We start from the raw sequence: 18,486 nt of genomic DNA, 5'->3' as shown, positions 1-18,486 counted from the left end.
TTTATTTTATTTTATTTTATTTTATTTTATTTTATTTTTTCATGGCTGGCTGGTATGGGGATCTGAACCCTTAGACCTTGGTGTTATAATGGAGTCTTTTATTGTTAAAAGGGTTTAAAAAAAAAAAAGTCAAATTAGCCTAAGAAAAACTTATTTGGCTCACATAAGTGAAATGTTCAAAGGTAATTTTTTGCTTCGGGCATGGCTGGATCCAGGTACACTCTATCTTTTGGCCCTATTGTTTCCTACGTTGGCTTCATTCACTGGTATGCTCTCCTAAGCGGCTCTAGACTTCCATATTCATAGCTCAATCTCCTTAGAGAATTAGTTTCCCATTAGTTCCAATAAAAGACCTAGACTAGTTCCCATTGGCCCTTCTTGGGTCACATGCTTATCTCTGACCCAATCACAATGGCCTAGGAGGTGGAATATTCTCATTAGTCAGGTCTGGGGCACAAGCCCACCACAAGAGCCAGGGAGAAGTGTTGGCTTCACCCAAACTCCCATGGACTGGGAGTAGAGAAGGATCAGGACGTCAAAGAAAAATTGAGGGGCCATTACCAGAGAAGGGAAAAAGATGTCCAGTCCAGGGTGTTCAGGAAGGGTCTTAAAAAAGAGGGACTACCTGAGAGAAGTCCAGAAAGCTGAATGGCAGGCATCTGGTGGGATGGCTGGAAAGAGAGTACAGGGGTGAGCAGGAGAGAGGAAGGACATTCCCAGCAACCACAGCAGCATGTGCAAAGGCACCAAAGTGTGAATCAATTGACACACTACTACCTGAAGCTCAGTGGAGCTGGAAAACAGAGCAAGTGTCTCTGGGGAGAGTGGAGATGGGTCAGGAGAGGGCAGCAGAGGCCAGTCCTGAGGGGCCCTGAATGTCAGACTGAGGAGGTGGGGGTGCCAGTGGACAACCGGGAATGAGTAGTTAAAGCTAAGGAGTGGGCTGGCCGCTTAGCTTAGTTGGTTAGAGCATGATGCTGATAACACAAAGGTCCAGGGTTTAATCCATGTAGCAGCCAGCTACAGAGGGACTTGATTAGATCCATATTTTTAAGAAGCTGTTTGGGGGCTGATAAGAAGATTGGTGATGCAGAGATTGTTAGGTGCCTGTCCAATGCTCAGTCACTCCTTCTTTTTGACAGGCCCTGGTTTTGTTAGAGGAGGCTCTGTGTCCGGCAGAATGAATATACTTACCAGCTTCCTTTGCAACTAGGGGTGGCCATGTGTCACCATGTGTCTGGCCAAGGAGATGAAATCAGGAGTTGTTTAGTGTAAACTCAACTCTTTGTGACTTCTTCCTTCCTCTGGCTTGAGCACAAATGTGATGGCAGGAGCTGAAGCCACCATCTTGCAACCATGAGAGAAAAGTTTAGATAATTGAAGAGACCTCAACACTGACTTCAGACTCACCTCACCCACCTCCAGACTTGAGGCTAAGTGAGGGATAAATAAACTCCTGATTTGTTTAAGCCCTTGTCATTTAGGTTTTCTGTTATTTGTGCCCAAATAAAATCATACACAGTCCAGGTGGGCATCAAACAAAGTAGAAAAGAAAGGTGTGAGCCCCTCTGGGGTTTGTTTCCTGCTTCCCTTCAGACCATCAACCCTCTAACCCTTCCTGCTCAGCCTTTGCCACTTCCCAGCTGTCCTGCTTTCTGTCAAACAAGTGTGCATGCCAAGACCCTATGGGTGTGAGGTTTGTAGGCCCAAGTCTAGAAAGAACAGAGTCTGGCAAAGCCTGAAGACCCCTGGACGTCCCCAGTCCTACAAAGTCAAGACACTGGCCTACAGTATCTGGAACCAGTAGACAAGGGGACTGGGGGTGCTGCTGAGACTCTGGGAAACACCAGGACTAGCCCAGACAGAGCCTCAATCCCTCCTAGCCCATTCCCCTCCATCCTTCTTGGTCTGAGGAGCCTCCTTGAAGCTCTCCCAGGCTGTCAGCATCAGCTCTAGGTCCCCTGCCTTCACAAAAATGCCCTGGGCAACCTGCAATTCATGCTTTGCAACTCTGCTTTGCTGTCTCTAGAGTATAAATTGGATACAGATGTGCCCAGAACTGAGGATGGGTGGGAAATGAGGAGCTATGAGGGCTGAGGGAGGGGTAACCTTCACAGTCCTTCCTCCTCTGTCGCAGGGTGCATTGCCCACGCTTTGGGGTGAGTCCTAGGCCCATAGTTGCTAATATTCATAGTGGGTGCTCTTTACTGAACACGGGCCATGTGCCAGGCGTTTGCATTGTGCTTTACACACATCATCTCACTGAGTCCTCAGAGAAGAAGTGTCATTCCCACTTCACAGAAATGAAACTGAGGCTTGAGGTTAAGTGACTTGTGTGTAAGGTCCCAAAGCCAGTTAGTTTTCAGGATTCAAACTCAGACTTATCTGGGCCGGCCCGTGGCTCACTCGGGAGAGTGCGGTGCTGATAACACCAAGGCCCCGGGTTCGGATCCCACATAGGGATGGCCGGTTCGCTCACTGGCTGAGCGTGGTGCTGACAAACTCAGACTTATCTGACTCTAACACCCAGCCTTTAATCACTCAGTTGCTGTCGTTGTCACCTCCATTTTGACCAGCCATGCCAGAACTCCCTGGAGCCTGTGAGAGAAACCAGGGTAGAAAAAGGTTGGAAAAAATGGTAAAGTAAGAACAATTGTCAGTTCTGAGTAGCAGGTGTATGGTATTACCCTGTGTACTCTTTCCATATTTTAAAACTTTATCAAAATAAAAATTGTTTTAAAAGAAAAAAGAGCAGGACTGGATCAGAGGATGGGGCCAGAGCTAGAGCTAGGGCCAGGCCCGGGCTGGAGTGGGGCCTGGGCAGGGGCTGGGCTGGCTCAGTGGCAGCCCTTCCACACAAGAACCCCAGTGTTCCCTGGGCCCGGCTGCCATCCAAGAGCAACATGGTTGGCACCAGGCAATGTCTGCCCTCTCCCCCGATGAATCTGCTGCCAGGCAGGTGGGGGGTTGGGCCTGGCCTCAGGAGACCCTCCTGGCCCAGCCTGGCACTCCAGGAGTGCAGAGTCTGCAAACCCCTGCCTAGGGCCTGGTAGTTCATGGGTACCCCATCAGTACTGGCCAAAAGGGCAGGGAGAGCAGTGCCCAGCCCCAGCCCCTACACCTCGCTTTCACACACACTCACCTGCCAGTGAATCTTCACCTTCCTGGGCCACAGTTAAGGATGGGGGCAGAAAGTGTCTAATGTGGTAGCATCAGGGATCCAGCTCTGTGGAGAGTCATCATGAGCTCTCCCTCTTTGCCCCAAAAAGACTAGGGTTCCAGTCTCAGTTCTGCCATTCACTTGCTAGGTGACCTCAGAGAAGTCACTTCATCTGCCTGAGCTTCTGTTTCCTCACCTACAAAACAGAGCTAAGGATTTCCATACCATTAGCCTTGGTGGAAGGATCAAAGGATATAATGCGTGTACAACACCTAGCACATAGTGGGAGCTCAGCCAAGGTGAGGACTTCTTCCCTACTTCCTGTTCTGGTGAAACCCATTCCATCATTCATTTCCCCCAAAACTCCTGGGAAGAAAGAAGCAGGAGTGTGCCCATTTTCTGGACGGAGAAACCGAGGCAGAGGCAAGCTGAAGGCAGGAGCTTTGGATGGCAGGCTCTTGGCTTTCACATCTGCTACGCTAGAGAAAGAGAGAGTGTGTGTGTTTGAACATCTTTGAGAAAGAGACTAAATGTAACTGGTAAAAGATTATTGGTTAGCCAGTGAGAGAGATACAGGCTTGGGTGCCTCTCCCTGACTCCCTCAGCATGTCTTCTGTGCTGTAAGTGTTTACTTCTCTGTCTCTCCCCAGCACAATGTCAGCAGCTCCTTGAAGGGTAGAGGGCGGGTCTGATTCACTGCTTTATCCCCAGGACTTATTGATGGATTGATTGATTTTAATTTTTAGACTAGTCAAGTGTAATAGTGAGAAGGGGGAAAGAATAGAAGTAGTTCGATCTCTAACTGACTGTGAACAATCAGTTGAGATAACTCACCTTTGATAAATATTTGTGAAATGAATGAGTGAATGAATGAATGCCCTCTTAAGAGAGCATCAGACTCTGCCAAGTGTCAGTGTGAGAGGTTGTGAGTGTGGGAGGGGGACAGACAAGGGATGTGGGGGACAATGCCTGGGGACGGGGTAGGAGTGTGGGGTTGTCAGTCTGAGGGACTTGGGCATCTCAGGGGACAAGGAGGTTGCACAACCTGGGATATGAAAGCTTTTAGTTTGCTTTGGCTCAGGTAATGCCCTAGAAGTTGAATGAAAACCATGTGGGGTCCAGCTCCTGCTGGCAGCTCATCCTGTCCCCTAACCATATTCACTAAGGGGAGCCAGCAGAGTGCCAGAGGTGGGGAGTGGAGCCTCTCCAGGAAACCGGGAGGTCTAGCAAGGTCCCCTCTGGGCAGGCAGCTCCTAGGGGCAGGACTCTGGAGGAGGGAATTGGGACAAATTGTTTTTCAAAGATAACCAATTATTTTCCAATTTATCTTTGGGAGGAGACCATTCTTTTGTTTGAGAAGGAAAGAAAAAATTTTTAAAAATCACTTTAATGGGCCTTTTAGTTATGCAGAGATGCCACTATCCCTTTGGGAATGAGGATGGAAAGATCTAAACTCCTCCGCATAACAATGGAAAAGGAAGTTGCTTCACAGGGCAGAGTCTCCACCAGCCTCAGGGGATAACTGGGAGCTGAGTCTGAGACCCAAACCGAAGAGTTTCCTTTCTTCTCAAGGAGGCTTCAGAAGAGCAGAGGGCTTGGACTTCAGGTGAAGGGTGGGCGGAGGAGAGAGGTTGGCTGGCCTCCTAGTTTGGCCAATCTAGATACTCAGGAGAGAAGTGCTTGCAGGTGAGGCGGACCTAAGCCAGGCAGGGGCAGTGCTGTCTGTGGGGCACCTACTATGTGCCAGGCACTTGAGTTATAATGAGAAGGTTTGCAAGCACAATTCCTGCCTTCACAGGAGCTTAACATTTCACAACTATTTACATAATTGACTGTTAAATTACAGTTCTGGCAAACGTGATGAAGAAATGATGGGTCCTAAATAATCACAGCTAATATTACAAAGCAAGTGTTGCAAGCCAGCCTTACACATGTCTACTTTATGCAACAGCCTCTTGAGGATGATACTATCATTTACCCATTTTACTGATGAGAAAATGAAGATAGAGGTAGAGTAACCTGCCAAGGCCTTGTACAATGGTGCTGAGATTTGAGCTCGCACCGCCCAGCCCTGCAATCTGCACTTTGGACCACTTCGCTTCTGTCCTGTCTTCTTTCTGTCTTCTTTCTGTCCTCACAAGAGAGAAGGTATCTAAGGGGGAACCTGGCAAGTCCAGAGGGCTTCCCAGAGAAAGTAAACTGAGACCGAAGAGATGGAATTAATCATACCAAGAAGAGAAAGGGCATTCCAGGATGAGGGATTGGCATGTGCAACGGCCCAGAGTAGGGTAGAAGCAAGAAAAAAGTGAATGAAGTTTTCATCTGGAGATGTGGGCAGGGACCAGGTTATACCAAAAATCTGTATGTAAAGAGCTATGGAAAGCTATTGGAGACTTTAAGGGGGGAGTTGATACAGTCGGACTTGTTTGTTTTTGGCGGCTGGCCGGCAAGGGGATCCGAACCCTTGACCTTGGTGTTACCAGCAACACGCTCTACAGATTTATATTTTAAATATCACTCTCAAAGCTGCTCAGAGAACAGATGAGGGGGTAGAGGATAGGGGCTCTCCTATCCGTTGTACAGCGACTGCGCAAAAGAGACAGTAGCCAGACCAGGCCAAGGTTCTTTCCGTGAGGGGTGAAGAGCAGGGTCTAGAATAGGGCAGGGTGGGGCGAGAAAGGCGGAGTCTGAGGGGGTGTGTAGTAGGCTGGGGCGGGGTCCCAGCATTGGGCTAGCCAAGTCGGCCGCTCTGCGCTGCGGGGCGGGGGCGGGGCTTCAGGTGGGCGGGGCTCTGGGTCGTCCCTGGCCACGCCTCCCTCGGTAGAGCTGGTCCAGGCAGGGCAGGGCCTGAGGTGGGCGGGGCAAGCCCGGGGCCACGCCGCTGTCGCGGGTACATTCCTGGCTCTCCCTCCCGGGTCGGAAGAACGCCCAGGCTGTCTGCAGACCCCGCGGGCGCAGGGGTCGTGGCCGGCCGGAGCTGGGAGTGGGGCGGTAGAGGAGCCAGGTGAGCCAGGATCCTATGCCTGGAAAGCGGAGCCACGCAAGTTCGAGGTGAGCCGGGACCCCATGCGGGTCCTGGTTGCGCGCCCAGCCGCCAGGGGGCGAGTGGCGGCGGGGCTCCGGGGGCGGCCCCCTCCCAGCATAGGGGATCTGGGCGTCCGCTCGGCGGGGTTGGGGGGGAAGGGGGCGGTAAATCAGTAACTCGGAGCGCACACAGGGCCTTTTGTCCCGTTCCGTCCAAAGAGCACCCTGGCCGCGGGCTGGTTACTCATTGCCCACCCAGGCGGGGGCGGGCCGGCTGTCTGCAACTCCCCTCGGGACCGCCGACTCGCACCTCCCCCACAAGGTGACCAGGTAGGGCTTGGGGCGGAAGAGCTCGCTCGTCCCTGGGCCGCGGGACCGTCCGCGCACCGGGCGTAGAGATGAGGAAGCCGAGGCTCTGAGTGTTGCAGTCCAGGGTCCTCCAGCATTTGAGTGCGGGAGGCTGGAGGAGAACCCAGAACTGTCCGATGCCAGAGTCAAGCCCTTCGGCCCATGTGCGGGGCAGTTGGTCAGTGGCCAGCAGCCACGGGTGACCCGACTAAGGACCCTGAGGATGTGAGGTCAGGGCGTACTGGGGACAGAAATAAAACCCCTGGGCCTCCCCACCCCACTCCCAGCGGGAGCTTTGGACCCGGAGAACTGTCTCCCTGCGGAGCAGTGACGCAGTAGCAGGATATTAGGAGGAACGGCCAAATGAACCTGGGGGCTGGGGGTGGGAGTTCAGAGACAGCGGTATCTGAGCTAGGTGGAGAAAAGGAATGAGGGGCAAGGAGGCACGGGCAAGAGAGCAAACGTACCCAGTTTTGAAAGCCAGGGGCGACAGTACGACCAAAGAGATAGACAAGGGCAGAGGGAGGCCTAGAATGCTGGATAAACAGCATGAACTGGGTCCTGCTGGACACAGGTAACCATTAAGACTTGTAAGCTGAGGGCTGACATGGCAGACTTATATATATATAAGGGTGTCTTAGCATATATAAAATATATATATATATATATATTTTTTTTTTTTTTTTTTTTTAAGATGACCAGTAAAGGGATCTTAACCCTTGACTTGGTGGTGTCAGCACCACGCTCACCCTAGTGAGCCAACCGGCCATCCCTATATAGGGATCCGAACCTGTGGCCTTGGTGTTACCAGCATCACACTCTCCCAAGTGAGCCACGGGCCGGCCCAAGCAGACTTGTATTTTTTAAAGACCTGCTGGAGGCCAAAGAGCCCAGGGAGATGTTTGCAAAGGAGCAAGCAAGAAATGACCATGACCTGCCTTGGGTAGGGGCAGTAGAGGCAGAATAGATTGGAGAGGGATTGATGAGGCAGAATGGACTGGAAGTAGGGTGGCAGTAGCTAAGGAGAAGGGTGTGTGATGGGCTTCCTGGGCAGGGTAAATCCAGAGACACCAGTGCCACCTGGCTGATCCCCAGCCCCAGGTATCAGCCAGTAGGCCCCAGGTATCAGCCAGTAGAACATTGGTCACCCTATTCCCATGCCCCAGCTGAGGCTCAGTTCTGAGTGTTCCCTTTCGGTAACACAGACACCTTTGGTAGCATTTGGGAAAAGGTAACTGGCTGGGGTGAATGTGTACAACTTACCTGAGAGGAATAGAAGCGGGGGTGACTGAACTAGGACAGACGCATGGTGACAGGCAAACAGTCATAGGGAGGGGGGTGGAGAGGAGAACATTTCAATATTCTGTGTGCCCGGTCCCTGCATATATTATCTTTTTTATCCTCAAAGCAGTCCTATGAGGATAGTCGCCCGGAGAGGGACAGAGACAGGGACTTGCAAGTTGGTAAGAGGCAGGATTTGAACTTGGCTGTCTGACATTCCTTACAAAACCCTATGTTGACTCAGATGGAGCTGTAGGGGCACAACAAGCAGAGGTATCCCCAGGATGTAATTCTGGTTCAAAATAAAGAGGAGAGCTTCCTGCTATACACGGAAGGTGCTGCTTTGTTAATTGTGAGCGCCCAGCCACTGGAGGTATTCAGAGCTGGTCATGGAAATGTCAGTAATGTTATAAGGAGTGGGGGTCAGATCAGATAACATCCAGATGCTGAAGTTTGGCCTTATATTATATTTCACATTTTTTTTTGGCTCTTCAGCAGTAAATTTATTTATTCAGCAAAAAAAATATTATGTGTGCGGAGAGCAAGCAAAAGATATGTCTCCATTCTCTGCTTCCCTCCAAGGAAAGAATCCCAAAACCGCTCTTTCTATGAACTTGTGCCAGGGTCTCAGCAGGACCCAAAGAGAGCAGGAAGCCAAGCCCAGCCCCCTTGCACAACCTACTGTGGGGAGCCTGTGGGTTCTGGAACCAGCAGAGCCCAAGGTTCCGGACTCTGCCCTGCCGCTGCCTGGCTGGAGGCTTGGATAAGTCTGCTGACCATTTCCTGTCTTGGTTTCCTCATCAGCAAAATGAAGGAATAGCTCCAGCAAAGGTGCATGTGTGGCAGGAGCTCTTTTCCTTCCCTGTTTTAGGAAGTAGGAAGTCCAGCCTGGGTCCCTGAGAGCAGCAAGAAGGAGATGCGACTGCTGTTGGCCCTGCTGGGTCTCCTGTTGGAGGCAACCAGGGCTCCAGCCTTGTCCCTTGAGGCCTCTGAGGAAATGGAGCTGGGTATGGCCTCTAATGTGGGAGAGGGTGGCAGGGGTGGGAAGAGTGGGCACCAGGAGGAGACTGCTGGCTGAGCAAAGCTGGAGAGGATCCTGGCCCAGCCCTGAGAATGTGGCGACAGGGCAGGGCTCAACCATTGAGATTCAGTGTCTGGCTCCCAGTAAGCATCCACCTGTCTCTGTGTCTGCGAGAGAGGACTGGCCTTGCAGGGCGCAGGGTCCTAAGCTGGGCTGCAGAGCTGGTGGTGAGCCCCTTGGCTGTGTGCGTGTGTGTGTGTGTGTGCGTGTGTTCTGTGCACTGGATGTGTGATTTAGAAGGCCCAGGCAGCATGTGTGGTATATGCACTGTGAGTGTGATGTACCCCAAAGGTGTGGCATGTGCCCTGTATGTGGCACCTATAGCATGTGCCTGTGTGTGCTTGTGTATGTGTGCGTGTGTCTTAGCATGTGTGTGACATGCCCCAGGAATGTGGCGTTTGCCCTACATGTAGCATTTGTGGCATGTGGTTGTGTATGTGTCAAGGAGCAATGGCTTGTCCAGCATGTGTCATGAGGTGCTTGTGACATATATGTGCAGCATGTTCTCCATATGCAGGGGACTGCCTCAGGTGGAACTGTGGGGCTCACTGACCTCTGCCATCTGCCCATAGAGCCCTGTCTGGCCCCCAGCCTGAAGCAGCAAGAGCAGGAGCTGACTGTGGCCGTTGGGCAGCCTGTGCGGCTGTGCTGTGGGCAGGTTGAGCGTGGTGGCCACTGGTATAAGGAGGGCAGCCGCCTGGCACCTGCTGGCCGGGTGCGGGGCTGGAGGGGCCGCTTGGAGATTGCCAGCTTTCTACCGGAGGATGCTGGCCCCTACCTCTGCCTGGCACGAGGCTCCATGATTGTCCTGCACAATCTCACCTTGATTGTGGATGGTAAGAGGGTCTGGCAGGAGGTTAAAGAATGCCTGGGGAGAGAAACCTCCCCCTCTTGGGCCTCAGACACCTCCCTCTGTCCCTAACTTAGACTCCTTGACCTCCAGCAATGATGATGAAGACTCTAAGTCACATAGGGGCTCCTCAAGTGGGCATGTTTATCCCCAGCAAGGTCAGTATGAGTCCTCAAGGACTCATATCTCCCATCTGGTCGCTGAGAAAAAGAGACGTGGGAGCAAGTGGTCATCCTTGGGGCACTAAGTCCTCCCTTCCCCTCCCTTCCAGCACCCTACTGGACTCACCCCCAGCGTATGGAGAAGAAACTGCATGCAGTACCCGCTGGGAACACCGTCAAGTTCCGCTGTCCAGCTGCAGGCAACCCCACACCCACCATCCGCTGGCTCAAGGATGGACAGGACTTCCATGGGGAGAATCGCATAGGAGGCATTCGGGTGAGTCTCCAGGTTCCAAGACCATCTGCTTTCCCATTTTCATTCTTCTGTGGGTCTACCTCATACCTATAAATCAAACATGCCTATAAATAAGTCTAACAAGGAAGACAACTATGGAGTTCCACAGGGAGCCCTAGACTGTGGACTTGGACAGCTCTGGTTCAAGTTCCCATTCTGCCACTCCCTGGCAAATGACTTAACCTCTCAGCCTTAGCAACTCCATTTATAAAGTGGGAGGAATCAGTTACTGGTAGTTATCAAGAAGCTTTAGTATCTCATTCTCATGGTGAGACCCTACAAGATCAGCTGCATGCTATGGGAGGAAGCTGAGACTTAGAGAGAGCGAAGATTGGCTCAAGGTGGCACAGCTAGGGAGAGGAGAGGTAGAACTAAAACTCAGAAGACTTAAACCAGAGATTGGACACTTTTTGGAGCCTTCTCTTTTGTTCCAAGGTCCCTGGCCTTGGCCTGACCTTCTCAAGGCCTAAAGAGCTTGAGAAGAGCCCTGTTGGGAGAATCTAGCCTCTTCCCGCCCTGGTCCTTGGGTGGACATGGTTCGGTGGTCCCACGTGGACACTTCCTCTGCCCCCAGCTGCGCCACCAACACTGGAGCCTGGTGATGGAAAGTGTTGTGCCCTCGGACCGTGGCACGTACACCTGCCTCGTGGAGAACTCTATGGGCAGCATCCGCTATAGCTATCTGCTGGATGTGCTGGGTGAGCGGATGGGCAGGGGGGGTCATGTAGGGGTGGGAGGCCCTGGCCTTAGGCTCAGTCCTGCCCTCAGGTAGAGCCCAGTCTGGCAGGCAAGATGGAATAAGTCCTAGATGGGTCAAGCAGTTCAAAGTGACCAGGTGGGTCAGAGGGAAGCACAGTGGTTAGTGTGGGCCTGGAGGAGCAGGGGTCTGCTGAGAGGAAAAGTGAGAAAGACATCCAAGCAGAGGGCACAGGCAGAGTTAAGGCTGTGGTATAAAGAATGCAATGCTTTTGCGGGGAGGTGTATGCCTGAGGCATGGCATTGATGTGGGGAGCCAGGCTGTGGAGCGTTTTAAATGCTAGGCTGAGAAGTTGTTCTTGGCCCTACGGCAGTGGGGAGCCATGGAAGGTTTAAGCAGAGTAAGCAGGAGATGGACAAGGTCTGAGCTGCATGTCAGAGAGGACTCCCCTTGAGCTGGGGGAAGGCTGGAGGCTGGTGAACAGGGTGCCTCTATGGGTGCTGCTGGTCAGGGTTGACGGCCCGGCCTGGCCCCCAGAGCGGTCCCCGCACCGGCCCATCCTGCAGGCGGGGCTCCCAGCCAACACCACAGCTGTGGCAGGCAGCGATGTGGAATTGCTGTGCAAGGTGTACAGCGATGCCCAGCCCCACATCCAGTGGCTGAAGCACATCGTCATCAATGGCAGCAACTTTGGTGCTGACGGCTTCCCCTATGTGCAAGTCTTGAAGGTACAGCTCCTGCTAGTGCCTGAGCCCTACTATTCTCCCACGGGGAGTGCGGGGGAGTCCCCAGCTTCCCTCCTAGCCACAATGTGGCCCCAGGACCTGCTGTGACCCCTGAGTGTGTCCCTTGTGCCCAGACTGCAGACATCAATAGCTCAGAGGTGGAAGTCCTGTACCTGCGGAATGTGTCAGCCGAGGATGCAGGCGAGTACACCTGCCTGGCGGGCAACTCCATTGGCCTCTCCTACCAGTCAGCCTGGCTCACAGTGCTGCCAGGTGAGCATCAGAGGGGGCCAGGAGAGGCTGCAGATTCCACTCTGATCTAGAGTGGGCTATGATGGCCTGTTGGGTTGACAATCTCCCTTGGCTTGTGGGGTCTGGGCTTGGGATGCAGCGTGTGGATTTGTGTGTTTGATTCTGTGCATGGCAGTCCCTCTGTGCCTGTCTACATGTGACTGTCCATGTGACCCTCTGGGGTATGGGTGTCTGGGACTGGGTATAACTGCAGCTTTCGTAGTGTGTGTGTGTTCCTGTGTGTGTTGGGAGCTATAAGGGTGTGAGGCTGGCCAGTCAGACCACTGACCAATCAGTTTTCCTATCTGTGCATGTCCACCTGCGAGTGTAGAGGAGGACCTCACATGGACAGCAGCAGCACCTGACGCCAGGTATACAGACATCATCCTGTATGTGACAGGCTCCCTGGCTTTAGCTGTTCTCCTGCTGCTGGCCGGGCTATATCGAGGGCAGGCGCTCCACAGCCGGCACCCCCGCCAGCCCGCCACTGTGCAGAAGCTGTCCCGCTTCCCTCTGTCCCGACAGGTACTGTGCCTATCCCCAACCCCCATGTCCCCGTAATGAGGCTGTCAGTCTAACTCCAGCAGTCAGAGCCAAGTCTCCCACTTTGCAGTTCTCCCTGGAGTCGGGCTCCTCAGGCAAGTCAAGTTCATCCCTGGTGAGAGGCGTCCGGCTCTCCTCCAGCGGCCCCACCCTGCTCTCTGGCCTCGTGAGTCTAGACCTGCCTCTCGACCCGCTGTGGGAGTTCCCCCGGGACAGGTACACTGAGCGGAGTGAGGGTGAGGATGCAGGGTCCATGTAGGAACCTGCCCTTAGCAGGAGTGATGCTCAGAGTTCTGAGGCATGGGCTTTCTTGATGTCCAGGCTGGTGCTTGGGAAGCCCCTGGGTGAGGGCTGCTTCGGGCAGGTGGTGTGTGCAGAGGCCTTCGGCATGGACCCTGCCCGGCCTGACCAAGCCAGCACCGTGGCGGTCAAGATGCTCAAGGGTGAGTGTGGCCTTGGGACTAACAGAAGGACTCACAGTGGTGCCTGGTGAGCATTGGAAGCCAGGAGAGGCTGCAGGATCCCACCCTTAGGCCTGCAGCCCAACTCTGCTACTGACCCTGGCAAGTCACTTATGAGTTTCAGTTTCCCCTTGTGTCACATGAGATACCTACCTCCCAGGCCAAGGTTCGTGGAAAGTGGCTGGCACATAGTCAGGGCTCAATAAATCTTAACTACTGGGGTGATCATGACTATGAGAATTGGGGGTGACTAGGGCTTGGTATCCGCTACCAGCCCTGGTCTGTGTCAGCCTTCGCCTTATAGCTCCTTGACAGCCTCATAGGCCCTTTGCTTCATTCCCTGTGGTTCCCCTAAATGCACACTCAGCCTCCCCTGTAACCTTCCCAGGTCTGGCCTCCTGTGCCCACCACTCGAGAGTGGCCCTTCTGCTAAAGCTCAGGGCCAGACCCCAAGCAGCGGCCCCAAGGTGTTCTGCAGAACACACTTAGGACTTGCTCATGAGGGCCTCTCACTGCTGTGCCCCAAACCCCTCTGCAAGAATGGCCCAAATTGCCATTCTCCTCCCTCCCTCTTCTCCACACAGCTGGGGCCACCTGGCACTTTCTGGGAGGCAGGGATTGAGAAATGTGCATTGGGAGACCTGTCATGGTGGTCGGGGGAGGATGTTATGTCATTGGCTCATGGCCACAGGTCAGCCCCAGGGGCCCAGTCTCTGCTCCTCGGCCTTCTCAAGAGAAGCAGGAGCAGCCTTCTTCCCAGCCTTCCCTAGCTGTGCCCTGCCGGCAGCTCCCTGAATTCCCAGGCCAGATGAACACCAGGGCCTGTCAGACAGACCTGAGGGCTCCAGCCTGCTTCCCGCCCCTAGGAGCTCTCACCCTATTCAGGGACTAAAGCCAGCCCCCTCCAGAGGCACCTTCCTTCCTGTTCAGAGCTCTTCGCCCTCTCTCCTGTCTCCTAGAGACCTGCTCACAGGAAGGTCTACCTCTTTGTTTCTTTATTTCTATTTTTTAGTGGCTGGCTGGTATGGGGATCCAAACCCTTGACCTTGGTGTTATAACATCAAGCTCCAACCAACTGAGCTAACCAGCCGGCCCTCCCTCTTTTAGATCCTTGCATCTGCTGAGAGGTAGGGCATAATCCACTGTGCTACTTCAGACGAGATGACCCTAAATTCCAGAAAGGTTAGGAGACTTTCTTAAGGCCGCACAGCCTTGTGGGGATTCAGCCCCCAGAGCTACCTGATAACCCCCGGTCTGGTGCTCCTTGGCCTTTTCCCCACCCTGCAGCCTCCCTTGTGTAGTTGGAGGGCAGCTTCCTCATCCCAGATGTTGCCCTTGCAGATAATGCCTCTGACAAGGACTTGGCAGACCTGGTCTCTGAGATGGAAGTGATGAAGCTGATCGGCCGACATAAGAACATCATCAACCTGCTGGGTGTCTGCACCCAGGAAGGTGGAGCAGGGGCAGGGCTAGGGGTGGGGGCAGTTGAGGTGCAGAGTCATAGCCTCAGCAGCTTCCTCGTCCCCCCGCCTCGCCTCCATAGGGCCCCTGTATGTGATCGTGGAGTGTGCTGCCAAGGGAAACCTTCGGGAATTTCTGCGGGCTCGGCGCCCACCCGGCCCTGACCTCAGCCCCGATGGGCCACGGAGCAGTGAAGGGCCACTCTCCTTCCCAGCCCTGGTCTCCTGCGCCTACCAGGTGGCCCGCGGCATGCAGTACCTGGAGTCACAGAAGGTACGGGCAGTGGACAGCACTCTGGAGCCACTCTAATTCCTCCATCTCCACGCTCTCGTGGCTGTGGCATTAGTGTCCCCAACTTCTTCCTCTCTCCCCTTTTTCATTATCCTGTCCAAATGTCCCCTAGTCCTTCGTGCCCTTCCCCCTCATCCGTATACAGCTGACACTGCATGTCCCCATTCATTCCTCACATATTCCCTAACTGATAGGCAAGGCCAGGGAAGAGTGACGCAAGAGAGAAGCCATGGGCCCTGAAGTTAGACTTGGGCTTCTTTCTGAATCTCGACTTCCTCATCTGTAAGATGGGTGGGTGATTCCTACCCCTTAGGCACGTGCACCATGCCATGTGTCCTAATAAACCTAAGTCTCCTTCCCATCCCCTGCTCCGCCCCCAGTGCATCCACCGAGACCTGGCTGCCCGCAATGTGCTGGTGACTGAGGACAATGTAATGAAGATTGCTGACTTTGGGCTGGCCCGTGGTGTCCACCACATTGACTACTACAAGAAAACCAGCAACGTGAGGGAATCAGAGCAGAGCTGGATAGGGGGTAGCTGGGGCTGAGCCTGGGGGCAGCCGGCACAGGGACTGTGGGACTCAGCACCAGTACCCCTCCTCTCCCCTCCAGGGCCGCCTGCCTGTCAAGTGGATGGCACCTGAGGCCTTGTTTGACCGAGTGTACACACACCAGAGTGACGTGTGAGTCCTGGAAGCTGGGAGTCCAGGATGTCTGCCAGCAATCATTGTCCTACCCTGCAAGGCACTTGCCCAGTGTCATATGTCCCTAGGGGTTCTGCACTCAAGACCTCCTTCTGATCAGGCCTGGGACCTGAGTGGGACAGACTCAAAAAGAAGCCCAATCCCTGCCTCCCTCCCATGGTGTATTATGCCTGAAGGGTCCCCCATCCCAGCCCCCAGGAGTAGGGAGACAAGCTGTGCCCTGCTGAGCCCTGGTCCTGCCTCCAGGTGGTCGTTTGGGATCCTTTTGTGGGAGATCTTCACCCTCGGGGGTTCGCCATATCCTGGCATCCCTGTGGAGGAGCTGTTCTCGCTGCTGCGGGAGGGACATCGGATGGACCGGCCCCCGCACTGCCCCCCAGAGCTGTGAGGCCTCACCCCGCCTTAGTCCTCATCCTCTGCCCTCATGCTGGCCTCTGGGTTTGGCCCTGGCTATAAGGGCAGCACTAACTCTCACCACCACCTCCTTCCCCTCCTCCTCAGCCCAGCGGGAAGTGCTGGCCCAGCTTTCCTGCCCTTCCACTGAATGGCCCCACCTACCCCTCATCAACACCCCCACCCCAGGGCTGCGAGATTGCACTCCCACGCCTGAGGCTCCTTCCACTCTCCCAGGTATGGGCTGATGCGTGAGTGCTGGCACGCCGCACCCTCTCAGAGGCCCACATTCAAGCAGCTAGTGGAAGCACTGGACAAGGTCCTCCTCGCTGTCTCTGAGGAGGTACTGCCCCCCTCCTGTCCCATGGCCTCCTTCTTCTTGTTCCCCTCTGGGCCTCATCTGACCTGACCCCATGGACATGAAGCATCCTGTTCCTGGTCGCTGCCAGCGCTGACCAACTCTGTTCCCCACAGTACCTTGACCTCCGTCTGACCTTTGGACCCTACTCCCCCTCCAGTGGAGATGCCAGCAGCACCTGCTCCTCCAGTGACTCTGTCTTCAGCCATGACACCCTGCCGTTGGGACCCAGCTCTTTCCCCTTCCCTGGGGTACAGACATGAGCATGGGCACAAAGTTGTGTGAGCAGGTAGGCCAGTGGCCTTGGGCTCCTGGCTCAGCCACAACCTGGTCCAGTGCTTGACCTTGACAGCCCTGGGCCTCTGACCTCAGAGTGCTGTCCCAGATCTCTAGGATCCACTTTGGGAAGGTCCATTCTTGGTCCTGGGGTTTCTAGTTAAGCCTTACTGCTCTGGCCTTAGGTTCCCAGCCCAGAATTCAACCCCAGTCTCAGGCCCTGCCCTTGCCCTTGGAGTTATGGTACCAGTGTCCTAACTGCCCAAGTGTTGGGGTTCTGCTTGGCCTCCTGGGCTTTGGCGCCTGGTCTCCATCTAAGGGGTTTGGCTGGGCCTGGCTGCAGAGCTGCTGTCCTAAACCTCCCTGCTTCCCAGCACCAACTGAACCCCATTTCCCCAAGACCCCACCCCCACTGCTTGTCCCAGCATTTTGGTGAAAGACACATTGGCTCTTGTCCCCTTGAGAGGCTGGAAAGTCTACCAAAAACAGAGGAGCAAATGACCTTTTATAAATTATTATTTTTTAAATAAACCTGTTTGCCCGATGTCTTCCCTGAGGGGCATGGAGGGGATATAGGGTGGAGGGAGCCCGTAAGCTGGGAGTTCTGCCTGAATGACACAGACTAAGGGCTCTGTGCCAGGCCTTGGGTTTGCATCCACCTCCAGCTGCCCCAGGATGGACCCAGGAGCTGTCTTGTACATCTGTCCTACTGGCACCATCTTGTGTATGCAATGGTGTGAATGAGTGTTAACGGGCAGAGGAATCCACACTACAGCATCCACAGGGCGGGACTCCTGTACCCTCTGCACATGCGTGTGCATGCATGCTTGCCCTGCAGATGTCCCCAAGGGAGCTGGCAGCCCCCCTCCCCCATCTGCTCAGCATTAAAAGTTGACCGTTAACAGCATGAAAACCTGAAACCAAGCCCCAAGCTGTTGCCTGTTCCCACGCTCTGCTGGCTCAGGCTGGGGGCTTGTGAGGGCCGTGCCCACCCCACCTCACCCTGTCCAGTCTCCTGGGCGGCAGCTGGCTGCCACCCAGCTGGGCTGCAGCTGTCCCTGCCTGCCTGGTCCTCCCCTGTGGAGGCTGTCATAGCCCTGTTTTCAAGCCCCCTCAGAGGGATCAGCTTCCCAGGGTTCTGAGCCTTGAACCTTCCCTGGCTCCATCCAGTCAGTTACTGCTGCTCCCCAGCCCTAAATCTTGGGATGGACCATGGGAAGTCCCAGACATGGTGCCTGACCCACTGCTTGGTGCTTTCCTGCCCTGTTCTTGCAGGCCCCAGGCCTGAGACAGGACTGCCCAACCAGGACACCCTTTATGGAGGCCTCCTGGACTGCCCCCATGGGCTCCCAGGGATTGGTGACTGAAAATACATAAAGGGTCAAAGGGACTGGATATAAGATTTGAGTCTGGGTCCTCAACCTGGGCTGCCCAGGAAGACAGCAGCAGCTAATGACCACCCTCTGTCCCTACTCTGGGTCTCCTCGCACCCCCAACCATGGCCTCTCTGGTTCACCATGTCCCAAACTGAACTACTCATCTCCCCCTGAAAACTGAACCTTGTCCAGGGCAGAAACTACGAAGTCACCCAGACCACTACCTTTCCCAGACGAACAGTATTCCCTGAAGAGGTGGAAAGAACACCGGGTTTGGAGCCAGGAGGTTCAAATCTTGCCACTTCTAGTGTCCGGCTATGGTACCTGAGGTCGACACTGCCACTTCTCTCTTGGTTACTTTCTTTACCCATATAGTGGGGTGCTCCTGCCCTGCCTGCCTCCCAGGGCGTAGGGTTTAGGATGAAACAAGACGTGGAGTTACCCACGCTTAGGGAATATGTTGGGTTCTCACGGGTTATGCTGCAGTGTTTCACTGGGAACCAGTGCTTAGGTTTTTGTGTTCCTGAGTGCCCTCCTCCCCAGCCCAAAGTCTCCAGTGTCCCTTTTTCTCCCACTCCCCCGAAGGTGGCTCCAGAGGCAACTTCCAAAATCAGCTCTTTGCTTATGCTTTTTCCTGTGCTCAAGGACCCCCACTGGCTCTCTGGAGTCCCCAAACTTTCTGACTGAGCCCCACTCCCAATGTTAGAGTC

The 18,486-nt window shown here is 54.3% G+C and overlaps 1 protein-coding gene across 2 annotated transcripts; it reads left to right on the top strand.

Annotated features, from left to right (window-relative positions):
• The first annotated feature begins 6,680 nt into the window (after nucleotides 1-6,680).
• Nucleotides 6,681-16,931, top strand: FGFR4 (fibroblast growth factor receptor 4). Of its 2 annotated transcripts, XM_008576029.1 has the most exons (18): nucleotides 6,681-6,762; nucleotides 8,685-8,820; nucleotides 9,467-9,730; nucleotides 9,822-9,902; nucleotides 10,016-10,182; nucleotides 10,775-10,898; nucleotides 11,435-11,625; nucleotides 11,757-11,895; nucleotides 12,245-12,438; nucleotides 12,527-12,672; nucleotides 12,778-12,899; nucleotides 14,259-14,369; nucleotides 14,461-14,651; nucleotides 15,050-15,172; nucleotides 15,282-15,352; nucleotides 15,620-15,757; nucleotides 16,004-16,109; nucleotides 16,241-16,931. In XM_008576029.1, the coding sequence occupies exons 2-18, from the start codon at nucleotides 8,730-8,732 to the stop codon at nucleotides 16,385-16,387; spliced, it is 2,406 nt and encodes an 801-aa protein (XP_008574251.1). In that variant the 5' UTR covers nucleotides 6,681-6,762; nucleotides 8,685-8,729; the 3' UTR covers nucleotides 16,388-16,931. The 2 variants fall into 2 exon arrangements, with proteins under 2 accessions (XP_008574251.1, XP_008574252.1); XM_008576030.1 differs by lacking the exons at nucleotides 6,681-6,762; nucleotides 12,245-12,438 and having other exon boundaries at nucleotides 8,730-8,820; nucleotides 11,757-11,901; nucleotides 12,459-12,672.
• Nucleotides 16,932-18,486: the final 1,555 nt, after the last annotated feature.

The sequence above is a fragment of the Galeopterus variegatus genome, unplaced genomic scaffold (genome assembly GCF_000696425.1).
Source record: "Galeopterus variegatus unplaced genomic scaffold, G_variegatus-3.0.2 Scaffold1275, whole genome shotgun sequence".
In the NCBI taxonomy this organism is placed as follows: Eukaryota; Metazoa; Chordata; class Mammalia; order Dermoptera; family Cynocephalidae; genus Galeopterus; species Galeopterus variegatus.
Note: the sequence above shows the minus strand (reverse complement) of the source record. Positions and strands in the feature narration are given on the sequence as shown.